This window comes from Colobus angolensis, unplaced genomic scaffold (assembly GCF_000951035.1).
Source record: "Colobus angolensis palliatus isolate OR3802 unplaced genomic scaffold, Cang.pa_1.0 Scaffold14, whole genome shotgun sequence".
Lineage (NCBI taxonomy): Eukaryota > Metazoa > Chordata > Mammalia > Primates > Cercopithecidae > Colobus > Colobus angolensis.
This window is the reverse complement of record NW_012114488.1, coordinates 9,539,616-9,558,806: the sequence shown is the minus strand read 5'-3', so window position 1 is coordinate 9,558,806 and position 19,191 is coordinate 9,539,616. Positions and strand designations below refer to the sequence as shown.

Below are 19,191 nucleotides of genomic sequence, written 5' to 3'. Positions count from 1 at the left end.
GAAAGAGGTGATTCTCCACCCAGTAGAAGCTGAGCAGGTGGAGGCTATAGTATCTGTGTTTGACCTAGTAACTATTGGAAACAGTAAACATGACGTAGATCACTTTAGGAATAGAGTTAAGAAAGAACCAAAAAAGCAGGCCTCACAGAACATATTCACTAGATGTTGCACTTCTGAGACATTTTTCAATAGGCATCTTTGTTTGATAATGAGTTAATTTATTTTTAAAGATTTCTATTTTGTGGTAAAATCTCATTTTATTCTCATGCTCAGATACCAAGGTATAAAGGACAAGGTAAGAAGAAGACAAGCGGGCAGAAGGCTGGTGACAAGGTAACACGCATGAGGGCAGAGGAGAAAAGCAGCCTGTGGGCATCAGGTCTTGACTCTGGGGCCTCCTGGAGCGCTGGGCTCCTGTCAGATTGGATTCTCAGTTTTCTTATGAAATGTCACTTGAGGCTGGACACGGTGGCTCATGCCTGTAATCCCAGCACTTTGGGAGGCCAAGGCGGGTGGATCACTTAAGGTCAGGAGTTCGAGACCATCCTGGCCAACATGGTGAAACCCCGCCTCTACTAAAATACAAAAATTAGCTGGCGGTGGTGGTACATGCCTGTAATCCCAGCTACTCGGGAGGCCGAGGCAGGAGAATCGCTTTAACCTAGGAAGCGAGGTTACAGTGAGCTGAAATCGTGCCATTGCACTCTAGCATGGGTGACAGAGTGAGACTCTGTCTAAAAACACAAAAAAGTAAGGATGGCATGAAATAAAAAGTAAATTTCACTGTCAACTTTTATCCAGGTGAAAATCATACTGTCGAATCTTAAAACCATGCTCTCAGTTTTACTTTGAAAATTTCTGTTTTGTTGGCAATTAAAAAAGTTGAAAATAGGGATTTTTTTTTGAATGGATGATTAAGCACATATTATTAACATTGATTTTTATCTGAGGAAAATAGAACATCAAACTGTTTTTTGGATAAGTTCCCACTGATAAATTAAAAATTAAACTTATTTCCTCCAAGACATTTTTGTGTTCTGTCATTTTTCAGACAATTGCACTTTCGTGACCCTTTATTCAGGGCCCCTGCTCACAGTAGACTGCTGGGGGCCAGTGCTGCATACCACCAAGGCCTTGGCTGCTTTTTCCTCCTCCCCTAAAGATTGCAAAAATTGACTAATCTGATAGATTAGCTACTTATGAAATTTAAATATTAGAAGTTTTAGAAACATTATCAGTACAGTTTTTACATCTACTTAGGATAAGACAAAATGTTTAATTTTCAGTTCTGTGAGATTCATTAGTCCTGTGTTGAGCTTCGGTTATGTATAGATATTTTCACTAAGTTGAAAATCTTCAACATTAAAGCTTTTTAAAAATTCCACCTGTTGTGTTAGCTGGCTTTAGTTCTAGTAGTTTCAAAGGTAAATTCCTATTATTGTATTCTCTTTGTTCACACTGTTCTTTATGCATTATTAAACAAGAAGATGCTCTAAAATAATGATTAAGTTGTTTTTTTTTAACATTTACATAGTGAAAGTTATTGTGTGTCAGTGCTTTGGGCAACACATGTAACAGTTCTCACTTAAGGAGTTTATAGTTTAATTGGAGAGATGAGACATACCTTAAGGAAGATATAAAACTTCTTAATAGATTTTAAAAATCAGTTTCTTGGACTTTTCTAAAATTTAAAAGCATATTTTATAGTATTAAGCGTTTATAATCTTATTGCTGTTGTGGGTTTTAAACAACTGAAACATTTTCAAGAAGTTTATACATAGAGCCTAGGCATGCTAAGAGATGTGGTTTTCACTTTGTGTGATGTGATATAACTGTGATGGGCCAGACTTTTGCTTTCGCTGTATTTTGGGCAGAGTGTAGTGTGTGCCCTGACTTGAGAGGGGATTGAAGAACCTAGATGGGCCCATATCCCAGGATTTAGTCCGTAATTTGGGTCTCTTCTATTTCATTGTTATGTTCCTGGAGGCCAGGATGCTTCCTCAATTACTTGGAAATCTTTTTCCCTGTACATTTCTGATCTTGTTTCTGAACTGCCTTGTGAGAAGTCTGTATTGTACCCTGTGTGGCCTATTGCCAGTCTGACTTATATGGGTAAGCCCTTAGCTCTTTGTTCCCCTGCCTTTCTGCTTTGCCTTGTGCATGCAGTAAGTTCCTAGCAGCCTTAACATTCTCAACATCTTCATCATCCAGATGCTATGTTGCATGTGGTTGAGGTTGTACACAGCAAGACTCCAGATGGAGCCATTCACATGGTAGGTGAGTGGCACCTCCCAAGGTGTGCAAAGCCATCGTGGGAGCCCCGCTTGTCCTGCAGACGTGAACTGGGCATGCGATGCAGGAGGGCCAAGGGTACCACTGCTCCCGGAACTCTGGAGCACTGATCAGGAGTGTCGCATGTGTCCAATTACTTTCGAATGCAGGAGGGGGCAAGTACTAGTGGTTCATTCAGAGACCCTGGGGCACTTTCTTCAGGGAAGCTATATTCATATTATAAATAAACTTTAAAAAATCATTAATATGTATAGTTAGAATTGATTTGTAGGGTTTTTGGACTGATGTAACTTGGGCAAAACTGAAGTTCTTATTTTTGTTGTTGCTGAGAGACAATAAAGATAAAAATAAAGGTTACAGATAAAAGATTTGGCATACAAGGAGTATAAATATGAAATGGGAGGGCAATTTTTAAATGAATTAATAATTTTGAAATATATATTAACACTTGTTGACTTCCAAAGTATCATCTGTGATAATTTATCTCATTGTATACCATTTCATTGTACCAAACATCCTAATTGTTTGAAAAAAAAAAATAAGTATCAGAAAATTATAACAGACTTTTGATAGGCCCTACTAGCTTAGGTTTTTACCATTTGGAAATGTGGAGTAAGATTTATATTTTTTTTGTTTTTAATATTTAGAATTAGTTGCTCTTCATCATTATACTAAATGTAATATGAAAGATCATCCTTTCTTCTTACAAATAGTTTTCAGGTGTCTTTTTCTTTTTAGAGACAAGGTCTCACTCTGTTGCCTAGGCTGGAGTGCATTGGTGTGATCATGGCTTACCACAGTCTTGTCCTCCTGGGGTCAAGTGCCCACTTCAGCCTCTTGGGTAGCTAGGACAACAGGTACATGCCAGCACACCTGACTAATTTTTTAAAAAATGTTTTTATGTAGAGGCAGGAGTCTTGCTCTGGTTGTACATTCTGATCCTCAACTGTGGGGCTCAAGTGATGCTCCTGCCTCGGCCTCCCAAAGTGCTGGGATTACAGGCATGAGCCACCGTGCCTGGCCCAGTTTTCAGATGTTTTAAAACTAATATTTATTGAGATGCTTTTTCACATTACATGTAGGTTTGGGAGCATATGTTTTTGTATCTTTGGCACTCACCTCAGGATTTTCCAAAGCAGATGTTATCATTCCCTATCACACTCCCACACCATCCTGAATGAATGGATACATGGATACATGAATGTTCCCACACTTAGCCCTTCCATTTCTTCCTGGTCAGCTCTGTAATCCTAATCATTCGAGATTCTAGACTTGACATCTTGGCACCACTTGTTAACTGAACTCCATGAGCTGCTGGTTGGGTAGGGTGGGAGGGCTGAGGATGTAGAAAGCAGAAAAGCTATTTGTAGGGTCCTCTTTAAGTCTTACTCCTAAAGCTAGAAAATCATGGTTCTATTGTGATCTGTAGGAATTACATACAGATTGTTTATAGATGGAAAGGATAGAGTTTCTCTAGAAGCAGTTGAGTTTTTAGAAAGGTTTGTTTTGTGGTGCTGGAATTTTGCAGTATTTACTTTTCTAGGTGAGCAAATTAAACTTTCAAAATATATGTCTGTTAGAACTGTAGTAAAATTACTTCTCTAAATAATTCATTAGTAAGTCGTGGATCAGAAACTGTCGTTGGCAGGGAGGGAGGTGGGGGACAGAGGCATGGGTGGGGAAGAGAATTAAATACAGGCAGTCCTCCTATCTGCGGGTTTCACATGCATTGTTTTCACACCTGCAGATTCAACCATGTGTGGATGGAAAATGGTTAAAAAATAATAATACAAATTTTACTTATTTATTTATTTATTTATTTATTTTTATTTTGTTTTTGAGATGGAGTCTTTCTCTGTTGCCCAGACTGGAGTGCAGTGGCGTGATCTCGGCTCGCTGCCAGCCCCGCCTCCCGGGTTCACGCCATTCTCCTGCCTCAGCCTCCGGAGTAGCTGGGACTACAGGCGCCCGCCACCTCGCCCGGCTAATTTTTTGCATTTTTAGTAGAGACAGGGTTTCATCATGTTAGCCAGGATGGTCTCGATCTCCTGACCTCGTGATCCACCTGCCCTGGCCTCCCAAAGTGCTGGGATTACAGGTGTGAGGCACCGCACCTGGCCAACAATAATACAAATTTTAAAATAATGGTATACAACTGTCTATATAACATTACATTTATTAGGTATTACAAGTAATCTAGAGATGATTTAAAGCATATGGATGTGTGTAGGCTATATGCAAATACTATAGCATTTTATGTGAGGGACTTGAGCATCCTCAGACTTTAGTGTCTGCAGGGGTCCTGGGTACTGACGGACAACTGTATTGCATGAATTTTTTGAATACTTTTGCAACACCATAGTATTTCTTTGACTGATGTTTCCTACATGAACAGTTTGGAAAAAATTCTTTTTTTTTTTCAGGTTCTTAAGACGGTCTGGTGATACAATTCAGTTTTTGACTACTGAAAAATTAAGGTTTTTCACTGTGAAACTTCTGTAGTGCTGCCTTTTTGTTAGTCCAGAAATGATTGGCTTCTTTATTATATGAGTGTACTGTTGGATGATTTAAATATATACTAAAGCTTTCTTATGGCTGCACTGTAATTTCCGATAGAGCTTATTATTAGTCTTGAGCTCCAGCCAAGAGAACTTAATGACCATTGTAGTGCTGTGCAATAGGTCCTTCACTTTTATGAAAAGACAAAACTTGTTTTAGTTTTTTGTTATAAATAAATTGATTTGTTTCCTAGGGCTGATGTAATATAAGTACCAATACTGGGTGACTTAAAACAACACAAGTATTATGTCACAGTTCTAGAGACTTAAAAATGTGAAATCAAGGTGCCAGGAGGGGTGTGGCTCCTGTACTAGCTTCTGGTGGCTGCTAGACTCACATGCTGTTTGGCTTGTGGATGGATTGCTTCAGTCTTTGCCTCCATCTTCACATGGACTTCTCCCTGTGTTTCTCTGTGTCTTTTCCCCCTAACAAGGATACCAGTCACTGGGTTAGGACCTGGGCCCACCCTGCTCCTGAATGGGCTCATCTTAACTAAATACATCTGCAGTGACACTTTCCAAATAAGGTCACAGTCTGAAGTACTGGGAGTTAGGGGTTTTAACGTATTTCATTTGTGGGATACAGTTTGACCCATAACTTCTGTGCTTGTCCAGAGAATGAATTCTAAGGCATTGCCATGATTGTGTGTGTGTGTGTGTGTGTGTGTGTGTGTGTTTGAGATGGATTCTCTCTCTGTTGCCAGGCTGCAGTGCAGTGGTGCAATCACGGCTCACTGCAACCTCCAACTTCCTAGTTCAAGCAATTCTCCTGCCTCAGCCTCCTGAGTAGCTGGGATTACAGCACTGCCACCACACCCAGCTAATTTTTGTATTTTTAGTAGAGACGGGGTTTCACTATGTTGGCCAGAATGGTTTTGGATCTCCTGACCTTGTGATCTGCCTACCTCAGCCTCCTAAAGTGCTGGGATTATAGGCATGAGCCACCGGGCCCAGCCAGTGTATATACTTCTTATTTATTTATTTATTTTTATTGATTTATTTTTTTGAGATGGAGTCTCACTCTGTCACTAGGTTGGAGTGCAGTGGTGGGATCTCGGCTCACTGCAGCCTCCGCCTCCTGGGTTGAAACGATTCTCCTGCCTCAGCCTCCTGAGTAGCTGGGAATACAGGTGTGTGCCACCATACCCAGCTAATTTTTTTTTTTTGTATTTTTAGTAGAGACGAGTTTCACCATGTTGGCCAGGATGGTCTCAATCTATTGACCTCGTGCCCGCCTCGGCCTCCCAAAGTGCTGGGATTATAGGTGTGAGCTGCCATGCCTGGCCTTGGCGGCTCACACCTGTTTTTCAATCATATTTTTTAGTTTTTAAACAATACTTAACCTTAGTTATTTAGCTTCATTTTGAATCTTCAACTTAGCTAAATCCAGGTGATATAAAACCCAAGTAACTGAAGTTTGTGTATGTAACATAAGTTCGTCTTAACTCATGATAAGGGTTTTTAAAGCAGATTCCAGGGTATACATACGTATACAGATGGTCCCCGATGTTACAACGGTTTGATTTGTGCTTTTCCGACTTTATGATGGTACAAAAGTGATATACATTAAGTAGATACCATACGTTGAGTTTTGATCTTTTCCCAGGACAGTAATCGGTGGTACGATTCTCTCTTGGGGCCGGGCAGTGACCTTGAGCCATGGCTTCCAGTCAGCCACATGGTCATGAGGCAGTCTGATGCCAGGGGACTGAATATCCAACATTTTTTGGATGTTGTGTTTTTGCACTTCATCATGTCTATGAAGTGCCCATTTTCAACTTTGTGATATTTTCACTTGACGGTTTATCAGGTAAGGCCTTTTGTGGGTTGCACATCTGTGTACACGCATACATCTGCTGTATACCTGGAGGACCCATTGAAACTGCTCTCAACGTTTTCAGTACTTTGGTTTTAATCTGCCAAATGTGTTGATGACAAATATTTCTCCTCTTTGTGTAGATTTTTTAAGTAGTGAAGTTTATTTGGAATTAAGTTTAGTGAATTCATTAATAACCTAGTTGGGTAATGATCTTTTGGCAAAAATGAGCCATAGTTATAAAGCAGTAACATGTTCCTGTGTGGTTTAGAACTTGATTTTGAGAGCAGTTCCAAAGCAGATTGTTTCAGAATTTATTTTTACTTCCTGGATTAAGAGAACTATATTTTTAAAACAAAATAATTGTGTTATGTTTACAAGTATGTGTTGTGTAATATAGTAATTCTCTGTAAAACTTGTCTTCCTAAAACTGGTCTTTCTGTCTATAGCAGGAATATTGGTCAAACCTGTCAAAAAATAATCATGGATACCTATTAGTTGTTCAGCTTTGATGTTAGATAGTTCATTATGTGGATTTAAGTTACGTGCAGTGTGAATTCTTGGGGAAATCAGAATAATTATTGTTTCTCATAATGTTGCTTTACATTTACATTTTTCAGTTTCTTTCATGCCAGTTATTCTTTGGCACTTTCTCATGAGTGTTTAGAAGGGGAATCTGTCATGGCCACAGGCTCTGTCATTGTACCTATGTTTAAATGTCACATCAGGGTATTTATTTCCAAATGCATATTCTTTTAAATAAATCCATTATTAAAACAATGTAAAAATCAGAAATTACAACTGGTGTGAATTACATAATACTTTTCTATATTTGATAATACCAGGAAAACGTCAAGAAAGTTGTTAGGAAATTTTTGAAAGTTTCTGCCTCTTTGAAAATGTGTTGTCTAAAATTATAACTTGGTATTTATTTTTTCAGACATCTCTTTATAATCATTAATTTATAGTAATAAAATGGAATGTATAGCTCTCTAGAAGGCACTACATTTGCACAGCATGTATCTTGCCTACTGTCAACTAGTCAAGACCTGGTGCAAAGATGTAAACATATATCATAAGACATGCGTAATGCATTCTGTCTGTACCCATATGAAAAGTGAAACTGTCCTTCAAGAGCGTCTTGTTTGATGATGCCTAACCCAGACTTTGGTCACCATGGTTCGGTAGTTACTACTCTTTAATTCTTTCTTAGCCATGCATCCCTTCTTTCTTAACTCCTAGATATAATTTGGTCTGAAAAATACGAATCTAGTTCAATTCTTGAGGAAACTCGTGCCTAGGAAATTAATTCACTTAAGATTATATGGGCCAGGCACGGTGGCTCACGGCTCATGCCTATAATCCCAGCACTTTGGGAGGCCAAGGCGAGTGAATCACTTGAGGTCAGGAGTTCGAGACCAGCCTGGCCAACACGTCGAAACCCCATTTCTACTAAAAATACAAAAATTAGCCGAGCGTAGTAGCACACGCCTGAAATCCCAGCTACTCAGGAGGCTGAGGCAGGAGAATTGCTTGAGCCTGGCAGGCAGAGGTTGCAGTTAGCCCAAATCGCCCCACTGTACTCCAGCCTGGGTGACAGAGCAAGACTCTGTCTCAAAAAAAAAAGATTATATGACTGGGTGTAGTTTGTGCCTGTAATCTCATAAACTCAGCTACTTGGGAGACTGAGGCAGGAGGATTGCTTGAGGCCAGGAGTTTTAAGACCAGCCTGGGTGACATAGTGAGACCCTGTTTCTTAAAAAAAAGAAAAAAAACAAAATGCAGTTAATAATTTTGGACTACATTCCAGATTCTTTGTTTCAGTTGAGTGCTTTTTCTAGTACTCCACAGGTATTTTACACAATACTGCTCTCTTTAGTATGCAAGGCTGAATTTTGGGAAAATGCCATTTTTAACCCATAAAGCCCACAAATTCATTATAATTTAGCCTAATAGCATAAATATTGAGTTAACCTCTGGAATCAGGCTTTGACTTTGATATTGACCTTACCACTTAACTACCTGGAGACTTTGACATGTGACATAAATGTCTGTCTCTGTGTTTCCTTATTTATATCCACAGAGATAAAGCTATCTCCAGATCATAGGGCCATTTTGAAGATTAAATGAGATAAAGTGAAGCATTTGAATGTTCACCATAAATGTTAGCTGCTTTTTATTATTACTAGCATTATTTATTTTTTCATTATTATTATTAACATAGACCCGTCTAAGGGCAGAAAGAAATCTGACCAAGAATGGAGTGAAAGTCAGCTGCGAAGGTTAAGACTCCCTGAAAACAAGAAAAGAAAAGTGGTAACATCACTCTATATCCAAGGGCATGGATAAGGATGAGTCAGAATTTTTTTTATAACGTTGATGTTAAGATACATAGAGAAATATACACGTACACACACACAGATATATATGTCCATGGACATCAAAATAAGTACAGGTTAGGAAGTTACCCTGGAAGTCAGAATTGAGATAATTATTGTAATCAGCAAATGTTTATGTTAGAAACACGAGTGGTTGAAGGCAGGTGTCTTTCACCTTGAGGCCTGTTGTGTTTAGCCCTGGATGGAAAATGGCTATTTTTACGGATGACTACTTTAATGCTTGGTTCATTCATATGTAATCTTTCTTTTCTCCTTTAATAGTAATGGTCTCTCCTGTTTTCAAGTTGAGAAATGCATTAATTTAAGATAATTTATGAAGCAATGACATATGAAAGAGGAGATGGGAAATTGTTTCTCAATGGGAAAGTGTTTATAAATGGGATAGGTATACTAAAGGTATTTCCATTTAGGGAAAGAGGAAAGGAATGGTATTAGTATATTTCTCTAATATTTTTCCCCCTTTGAAAGTTTGCCATGTTAGGAATCCTGGGGATGGAGTGATGAATCATGGCATTGCTCTGCAGTTCACACTGCTGGGAGCTGCCCCCAACACACACACACACACACACACACACACACACACACACACACACAGAGGTTGCACACACACAAACACAGGTTTCCTTATGCTCATGAGACTTCTTTTATTATTTAAAATATCTTAAAGTTTTATCTCACCAAGGAGGCCTTTTCTCTTTCTAGAAAGCCAACAATGAGGCCAATCAGAGTGATACAAGTGTCTCCCTGTCAGAACCCAAGAGCAAAAGCAACCTTCACTTACTGTCCCATGAAACAAAAATTGGATCTTTTCTAAGCAACAAAACTTTAGATGGCAAAGACAAAGCCAGCCTTTGTCCAGATGAAGATGATATGGAAGGAGATTCTTTCTTTGATGATCCCATTCCCAAGCCAGAGAAAACTTATGGTTTGTGAGTAAATAGTTTTTGAACTACGAGACGGGGGGTTTAAAAATAAATGTTTTCATTTTGTAGTTAAAAAATAATAAACTATGGATGGTTTATAATTATTGGATCCATAAATCTGATTATGCATTGTTAATGCCTTTCATGTTGTAAAACAACCCCAGATTTTAGAAAAACCTAGACATGATTTATTCTAATAGGTAAGTGTAGATTGTCAGCCACTTGCCGGGGCTGTTCCAGGGTGGGGTACAGCAATGATAGAAGAGGGAAGACTCCTGCCCTCAGGAAGCTCCCGCTCTGACAACGGAGTCAGGCAATGAGGGTTATGCTGCGGTGTGTTGGGTGATGAGAGCAGAGCAGTGATGGAAGCCCAAGTGTGTGGTCAGGGCAGGTGCATGTCAGCTGTCCAAATTGGAGGGGGCCTCACTTGGAGCTGCCCAGTGAGCAAAGAACTAGAGGAGATGAGGGAGTTGCCATGGGTTGATGGAGCTCCGGGGAGAGGAAACAGCAGAAAGCAGGGAGGTGAGGGGGCGGGGTGTAGCAGAGAGAGCAAGATGGGGATCAGATGAGGTGGACTCAGAGATGAGGGGCTGGATGGCTTTCCTTTGAGACTGGAAGCCCTGAGGATCTTGATCCGGTGTCCATTACAGAAGGATCTCAGGGTTGCTGGGGAAGGTTGGACTTGGAGTTTCCAGGTAGGAGGCATTAATGATTATTCGGGTGAGAAGTGATAGAAGTGGTGGGGAGAAATAGGTGGATTTTGGAAGTATTTTGAGGTTAGATGGAAAAGGATTTACCAGTAAGTGCTAGAGAAAAAAGTAATATTCAGAGTGGCATCATGGTTTTTAGCCTGCAAAACTAGAAGGTTGGAAACCCATTAGATGAAGAATGGCAAGAGGAAGGGTGGATTGCACAGACAGGTGGCATGAAAGCCTGAAGGCCCCTGTCGCTGTGCTAAGTTAGAGAAGATTGCTAGTGGAAATCCGAAGTAGGCTATTGAGTATATGAGTTCGGATTGATGGAGAGGTCTGGGCTGGAGATATAAATTAGGCATCTTCAGTTTGTAGATAATGTAGGTGTGGGAGACTACAGAGGATCACCAAGGAAGCAGGTCCTGCACACCTTGAGGCCAGAGTAGGGAGCTGGAAGCAGTGGAGGAGATGGAACCAGGAGAGTGGTGTCTTTGGAGGTGGCGGTAGGGAGGAGTAGCTGTGTGATGCCATTGGATTTAGCCATCTGGAGGTCGGTGATGACCTTGACACAGTTTTGTTGGAATGGGGGTGTGAGGCAGGTGAGAGAATTAGAGTGCATTCAAGACAGGAAAGGATTGTAGATGACAAATAGTTTTCTGATGAGTTGTAAGGTGTGCAGAGGAACAGGGTGGTGGCTGGAGGGGTAGGATTTAGGGCTGAAAAGCGTGTTTCGGTGGGAGAAAGAACAGCTTGTATGCAGACGAGAACTGCTCAGCTTTAAAGATGGAAGAATTAATGATGTAAGGGAGTGAGAGGAGAACTCCTGGAGGGCTGCACAGCAATGGAATCCCATGCAGGGGCTTGTGTTTGCTGGAAAAGTGGAGAGCGTGTGGGTCCCATTGTAGGCAGGGGGTGGATATGACGGTGGCACCTGTGCACCTGTCACCTTAGTTCATAGTTGAGTGAGAATGGAGGACGGAGGTTGGAGATTTGGAGAGAGTGGAGAAAGTGTGAAATCTTTCTATAACAAAGGAAGGCGAGAGGGGACTGTGGAAACCGGGGGGTTGCTGGGCAGTTTTAAAGGTACCCTTGAGGTTAGTGGTCATGACTTTAAGGGGAGTTCTTCAGCATGGCTGTTTGTGGCTTCTGTAAACAATATTTAATCTGAGAGGTGGCACTTATTTGCTAGTAAACTCCTGTATTGTCCCTTGGCTGCATGTCTGGGTGATGGAAAAGGGCTTCTGAAAAAAATCACAGTGCAGAGGTCAATTTAGTTTATAAGATTATCAAACAGAATTCTAAAGAGAGGTGAGCTGATTTCTTACACCCTAGCTGTGCTGATTGTGGTTGATCTGTAGTTTGCACTCCCTTGGTATACTTTATGGTTTTGAATTTTTAAAGTCTATATTCTTGATTTCCAGCCACTGTGCATATAAAGTATCTTTAAGTTGCTTTTGTTTCAGTGGCAGAATAAAAGTGTTTAGTGGCAGAACATAAGAGCACTGATTAACTGTCCTTGCTTCTTGCTAGGAGGAATGAACCTAGGAAGCAACCAGGAAGCCTGGCCTCGCTCTCGGATGCACCCCCCTTAAAAAGTGGACTCAGCTCCCTGGCGGGAGCCCCTTCCTTAAAAGACTCTGAGAGTAAGTGCCCAAAGATGTGGGCTTGAATACTCGGGATATTTTTTGTCTAATTAAGCACTATATGATTATTGTTGATTTTTTTTTTTTCCAGGAAAATCACTAAAATAACCTATAATTTTATCACTCGGAAATCTTTCCTGTTAATATTTTGTTACTTCTAATGTGGTCATATTTTATATGTTGTTTTGTATTCTGCCCCTTCCTATACCTACATACCATTGGAATACTTATTTAGTTGATTTTTTAGCTGATTTGTATTATCTATAGAAATATAATTTTTAAATCATCTCTCCTTTTTTGGACATTTACAGTGACTTGAGTCGGATTTGCTTTCAATTAATTTTTAAAAATTTGTTTAGTGATACCACAGTATCATAAAATGTTAAATAAAAAATTATTCTGCAGATTATTTTCAAGAAGAATGACCTGACATGTCATTGTAAGTGCAGCAGAGCTAAAGAGCACTGATTACATGTGGAATAGTCTAGCTCTGGCACCAGTTACTTTCCCATCTCTCCCCACACACAGTGATAGGAATTTAAAAAGCATAGCTCTAAACAGGTAGGATGGGCAGAGGTCCTTTGGAAACCATATCATAGTAAGTGTTGTATTTAATTAGCATAGTGTTTCAGAGCACGTGTACCTCTTTTGGAAAGTTTCTGAAAGTAGATTCACTAGGAATTTGCAGGATGAGTTTTGCATAATTGTCCTTCCGAATCTTTTTGTATTGCTTGATATACTGTGGGACTTCCTAGGGCACATAAGAGAGCCGACCTGTTGCTTCTCTTAAACCAGCCATGTATTTATAAGGTTCGTATCCCTTCCCATTTGCTTCTTTCCTGTGGTTACTGCCACCTTTAAGAAAGGAATCCAGGATATCATGAATGTGTCATTCTGACACTGATTAGAGAATGATCATTTAGAGAGGACGTTGAGAACGAAGGACCAAAAACCAGTGAGGATTGTCACTTTAGTAAATGAAATAGTGGTTGCATTGAAGAAAAATTTAGAAGTTCAAAGGAAAAATAAAATTCATGAAAATAATTAACAATAGTCTGTGAATTCATACCTAACAGGGCTGTTTATGGAAAGTGATGTCTTATAATTAGACAAAAATATTTTTTGGTGGTTGTGTTCCAATAAAGTAGTATTGTTTATGGTTTAAAAAGGGTTGTAGCCGGGCGCAGTGGCTCACGCCTTTAATCCCAGCACTTTGGGAGGCCAAGACAGGTGGATCATAAGGTCAGGAGTTTGAAACCAGCCTATCTAACATAGGGAAACCCTGTCTCTACTAAAAATACGAAAATTAGTCGGGTGTGGTAGCACGCACCTGTAGTCCCAGCTACTCGGGAGGTTGAGGCGGGAGAATCGCTTGAACCTGGGAGGCGGAGGTTGCAGTGAGCCGAGGCTGCGCCATTGCACTCCAGCCTGAGTGACAGAGTGAGACTCCATCTCAAAAAAAGGGTTGTAATGCGTAGTTTAAGCATCATTAATCACAGTTTATTTTTTCCTTAGTTTTAGGTTATTATGCTCCTGTCATAAAGAAGCCCTCTTATTGAACAACAACAAACATTGATGTGGTTTAGAGACTGTTGTATTCTAAAAGTCACTCTAATGCTAATATTTTCTCCTGTTCACAGGTAAAAGGGGAAATACAGTTTTGAAAGATCTGAAATTGATCAGTGATAAAATTGGATCACTTGGATTAGGTAACTAGATTTCCAGTTTTTGTGTTGATCGTTTTAAAGTGATTATTTTTAGTACGGTAAGGTTGTAAAAGAAGTGACTCAGTCTGCCTACGCTGAACACCTTCCTGCCGCTGCTCATTCAGCAGGTGTTTGAATGGCTTTTACGTGTTCAGGATTACACCCTATGCGAGAGATGGCTACAGCAACAGCCATCATGTCCTCCTGAACCTCTGTCTTCATGGAGTTTGAATTTTGGTCAGGGATATGAACATTAAATGGGCATCTACAGATATTTTGAGTATAAAAGGGTCAGTATATATTTGTATGGAAATGGCTAGTCCAGTCTTGGCATTCAGGGAAGACCTTTTATAAGAAGTGACTTCTGTGCAGAAGCTTCATGGTTAAGTAGATGTATAAGAGAGAAGGGAAGATATTTCAGTTCAGATAGAAAAATTTGTGCAGAGGCAGAGCCATTTGCTAGATGCTGGTAGTACATGGTCCAGGCCTCGGATAATTCAGTCTAATGGGGAAACAGACTTATTGAAAGAAAAATTGTGAGATGTGTTCAGTTCTGTTCTATGGAGCAGAAGTTGGTAAGCCTGCCATGTAAGTACATTCATTCCTATGGAAGTAAGAGTGTCAGTGTGAACATTACCGAGCCCTGGACCATATGCTGAGCACAGTTCTCATTGAGTGTTCTGTTCTGTACAAGACTAGCAGGGTGACAGGCATACTTTAGGCAAACTCATTTATGTAAAGGCAAACTTGCTGACCTGAAGGAATCGGTGCAGCCAGGTTCTCAGTGGCCACTTCCTATGCTCTCTGTGGATGTGATGGCATCGCTTCCTGGTCTGTAATCACTCACACATGGAAGCATTGGAAGACAGCTGCACAGGCAGGTTGAGGAGAAAGAAAACTGTGTCCCATGTGCTTTTAAAACCCAGCCCTGTTGGAGGGGCAGCTCCGAGAATGCCCTTCCCTCCTCTGGAGAGACATTTTGGATAGTGCAAAGAACTTGGGCTTGGAGTTGGATGGAAGTGACATCTCAGATGTGGCACTGATTGATGGGTAGCGTAGGGAGATAAACTAAACTGCTACTTCCTCATCTGTTAAGTGGAACTAGTAACATCTGCCTTGTTTTAAAGAGTAAATAGGATTTAAATATCTCTTCATACGTAAATTAAAGTACAGTGCCTGGCATGGTAGGTGCCTAGTAAATGTTAGTTTTCTTTTTATGTTACTTTGTTCCCCCATTTGCAGAAGAATAAATGTTCCCTGAGCCGCCCGGATTCTTGTTCACACAGTGCCCTGGAGTCCTGGTAACTGAGTTGCTGGTTGTGCCGCCCTCTGCTCTTTGTGCGTCCTGGTTGCTGGCTGGCCAGCTAGGTGGGCCTGCCCGCTTTCCCTCCCTTGTACTTTTCCTGTCAGCTGTGGTTGTGGTTGCCATTAGATGTTCTTTTCCACTCGACCTCAATGGCTAACTGCCACTGGAGACTTTACTCCTGATCTCTGCACCGTGATGGCTGCCCTGTCCCCTTTGTGTTGTTTTTTTCACTTTTGTGGTGTTTCACTGTGTTGCCAAACCTTTTAGCTTTTTTCTCTTGACTGCTCTGTTCTCTCACCAAAGTGAGGGTTTTTACACCTGTTTCTGAGTGGGGAGCTGCTGAGAATTCTCATCCTTAGAAGGGAATGTGGTTGCTGGGGCTGCGGAGTTGCTGGGTACAGGCAGGAGGGTGGTGTGCTCCTTCACTTCACTCTCTCGGGACTTAGGCTTACCTCGGGTTGGAATTGGGGTGGTTACGCAGGTGAGAACTACCAGTTCACTAGCTGGATGTTTGTCATTCAGCTAGGCATTAGGATTCAGTAGAAATAAAGATTTATTTAGTTGTGCAACAATGTTGTGTTCTGTCTGGGTTTTTCACATTTTAAATATACAGTACTCTAGGTATTTTGAGTAATACATAGAGAGATGCTAGTGGACTAGCCTAGGAGAATAATGATGTTAGTGATAAGTGCCTGGCGCTGTACTAAGGAATTATTTTATTTAATTCATATCCTATGAGGTAGGTTTTATTACTATCTCCATTTTTACAGATGAAGAATCTAGGTTAAGTAACTTGCCCAAGGTCATGCTGCTTTTAGAGTCCTGCTGCATCACACAGAGCCCTCACTATTGTGTTTTACTGCCTGTGTGTTATTTAGACAGTACTGAAATAATCGTTTCAATGGGAACATAAATTCTGAGTTCCAAAGAAATAATCTACAAATAAAGCTTTAGAGCACAATCTATTTTAGTTTGGCAGACAAATATTAATTAAAAGTGCCCAAATGGAGTGTTTATAGATAGGTACTTTGCATGTTTAAAGCAAGAGTTACTAAACTTTTTCTGTAAAGGGCCAAATAGTCTATGTCTTAGGCTTTGCTGGCGGCGTGTACTGTGTCTCATACGGTCTTTTTTTTAAACAATCTTTAAAAATGTGAAAGCCATTCATAGTTTACAGGCTGAAAAAAAGCAGGTCATCAGCCAGAGGCAAGAATGAAAGTAAGGAAAGCAGAAGGCTGTCAGGAAGTCCGGGCCAAAGATGACTGGGGTAAGGGCAGATAAGACAGAGGGTATGGAATGGGGAGGAGAGACTGTCAAAAAATGAAGAAAACAAGAATCCTTGGCCTGAGGGCCAAAATTTGCTGACCCTTAAAGTAATGTAGTACAGGTTGAGTATCCCTTAACGCAAATGCTTGGGACCAGAAGTGTTTCGGAATCTGGATTTTTTTGGATTTTGAAATGTTTGCATTTTTGTTACCAGATGAGCCTCCCAAATCCAAAAATCTGAAAGTCTGAAATGCTCCAATGAGCAGTTTCTTTGAGCATCACATTGGCACTCAGAAAGTTTTGGATTTCATGCAAGTTTGGATTTCCAATTTTTGCATTTGGGATGCTCAACCTATATGTATTCTGTTAATCATTTTGACAGGCCGGGCGCGGTGGCTCAAGCCTGTAATCCCAGCACTTTGGGAGGCCGAGACGGGCGGATCACGAGGTCAGGAGATCGAGACCATCCTGGCTAACATGGCGAAACCCCGTCTCTACTAAAAAATACGAAAAACTAGCCGGGCGAGGTGGCGGGCGCCTGTAGTCCCAGTTACTCGGGAGGCTGAGGCAGGAGAATGGCGTAAACCCGGGAGGCGGAGCTTGCAGTGAGCTGAGATCCGGCCACTGCACTCCAGCCCGGGCGACAGAGCGAGACTCTGTCTCAAAAAAAAAAAAAAAAAATCATTTTGACACTGGCTTAAATTATTGTTAATACTAAACAATACATAACCAAGAAGTCAGAATCTAATGTGTTATAGCACATTATTCAGTAAATACCTTGTGTTTTGAATTGACTACAAATGCTAGCAGGTGGGGAATCCAGTTAGCTTCCTTTAAATCCACATTGCAGCCACAGCTGTCCTTGCTGTCTCAGCTCAGTGTCCACCTCTGCTCTCCTCACTGGCCTTCATACATAGGAACACCATGATGGGTCCTTGGAGGCTGACATTTTAGTAGCTGCCACTGCTGGTTTTACTTAGCACTTGCAAACCAGCCACATACGCGGTTTGTTTAATCAGATTTCCACCTCTCCTGCTCAGCCCTGACAGTGCCTAGTTTGCCCTGACAGTGCCTAGTTTCTGTCAAGCACTTGCAGCCCTTTAACCTTTGAGGCTAAGTGAGGCTCTCAAGAGCTAAGTGAGAGGAGAGGAAGCTGGAAACGTCCCTCCTGACTGCTTATGGTCAGGGATTTCCAGTTCATTACTGGGCAAGGTTTGAGTGTAGCAGTAACAAGGATTCATGTTTACTTTGTTTGCTGATATTCTCCCCACCCCGTATCATCTACCCATCTGTCTTATCTGTGGGACACCTGCCTTGACCCAAGCCTTTACCCCTGTTATCTTTGACCTGGACTTTCTGACTGCCTTCTGCTTTCCGTACTTTCATTGTTGTCTCCTGTAAGCACATTTCTTCTTGCGGTGGTAACATTATCTCCGGGAAAAGAGAAGTGAGATAGTGCTTCCCTGGACTTTGTCACTCCTGTCTTCCCCCACCCAACCCCAGACGAGCTTCCCTTTGTGTCCAGGCTAAGATCCTTATTGCGACCAGCCAAGCTCTCATGATCTGGCTTCTGCCAACCCCTCTGATCGCGACTCCTTTTTTCTCCCTCCACCTATTCTGTTCCCCAAATTCATTGTTTTATGGTTGTGTGACTCCCTTACTGGTGGTTTTTAAATTTTTCTTGAGACGGTATTTTAAAAATTTAAAATTTAAAAATAAAATAAATTTTTAATTTTTGGGTAGATCTTGCGATGCCAGGCTGGTCTGAAACTCCTGGGTGCAAGTGATCCTTCCGCCTTGGCCTCCCAAGTAGCTGGATTTCAGATGTGCGTCACTGCTCTGGGCTGCACCGGTGGTTTTTCAAACCACCGCACCCTTCCCCACCTCAGGGCCTGTCACATGTTTCCTCTTCTTGGAACACACTGTCCCCAATAATTTGTACCTCTGCAACCTAGGTTTCCACTCAGTTGCATCCTTGGAGTTCTTCCCAATTGCACTAGCAGTATTTGGTTTGTTCCACTGTTTCTCTTCACTAGAGTGTTTGCTCCTTGAGATCTGAGATACCATCTTAGTCATTGCTATACCTCTAGGGGACCTAGTCATCACTCATCTGCTTGATAAATTAATCATAAGATTTGACCATAAGAGAATTACCTTGTCTAACTGTCTGGACAGAGCTTGAATCCCCTCAGCAGTCTGACCGATTTAGAGACAGTCCAGCCTTATCTGAGGGAGGATCGAGGACAAGGCCCACAGGATCTTTGAACGGCTCTCTGTCACGCCAGGTCTTCTTTTGTGATCCACATCTTCTGCATGTGGCTGTACATAATTCCCGGGTCTTTCATAGGCCATCCATTCACATTTTAAGTTGGCTCTCATGTGTCTCCAAGTCTGCTTTGAGGCTGACAACCCTTTTTCCTTATCTAGCCCTCAGAAGTCCTGGGAGGGAAGGGCTGCTGATCTGCAGATTTGTCCTTTATAGCCTTAAGTTGATCTGAAGGTGCCCTCTCTGTCAAAGGCTCGTGGTGCACTTTGAGAAACTGGTAACACTGCCTCACCATTCACCATCCCACCTTCATTCAGTTGCCTT

At 41.2% G+C, this 19,191-nt stretch overlaps 1 protein-coding gene across 3 annotated transcripts in view; it reads left to right on the top strand.

Annotated features, from left to right (window-relative positions):
• FGFR1OP (FGFR1 oncogene partner) overlaps positions 1-19,191 on the top strand; it is a 42,850-nt gene that overhangs the window by 13,483 nt on the left and 10,176 nt on the right. For 2 of the 3 annotated variants that reach the window (XM_011934951.1, XM_011934950.1), the window contains 3 exons: positions 9,768-9,994; positions 12,211-12,323; positions 13,964-14,032. In XM_011934951.1, the coding sequence (XP_011790341.1) occupies positions 9,768-9,994; positions 12,211-12,323; positions 13,964-14,032 (409 nt within the window). Of the gene's footprint in view, positions 1-273; positions 334-9,767; positions 9,995-12,210; positions 12,324-13,963; positions 14,033-19,191 lie in introns of all 3 variants that reach the window. The other variant, XM_011934949.1, reaches the window with a different exon arrangement.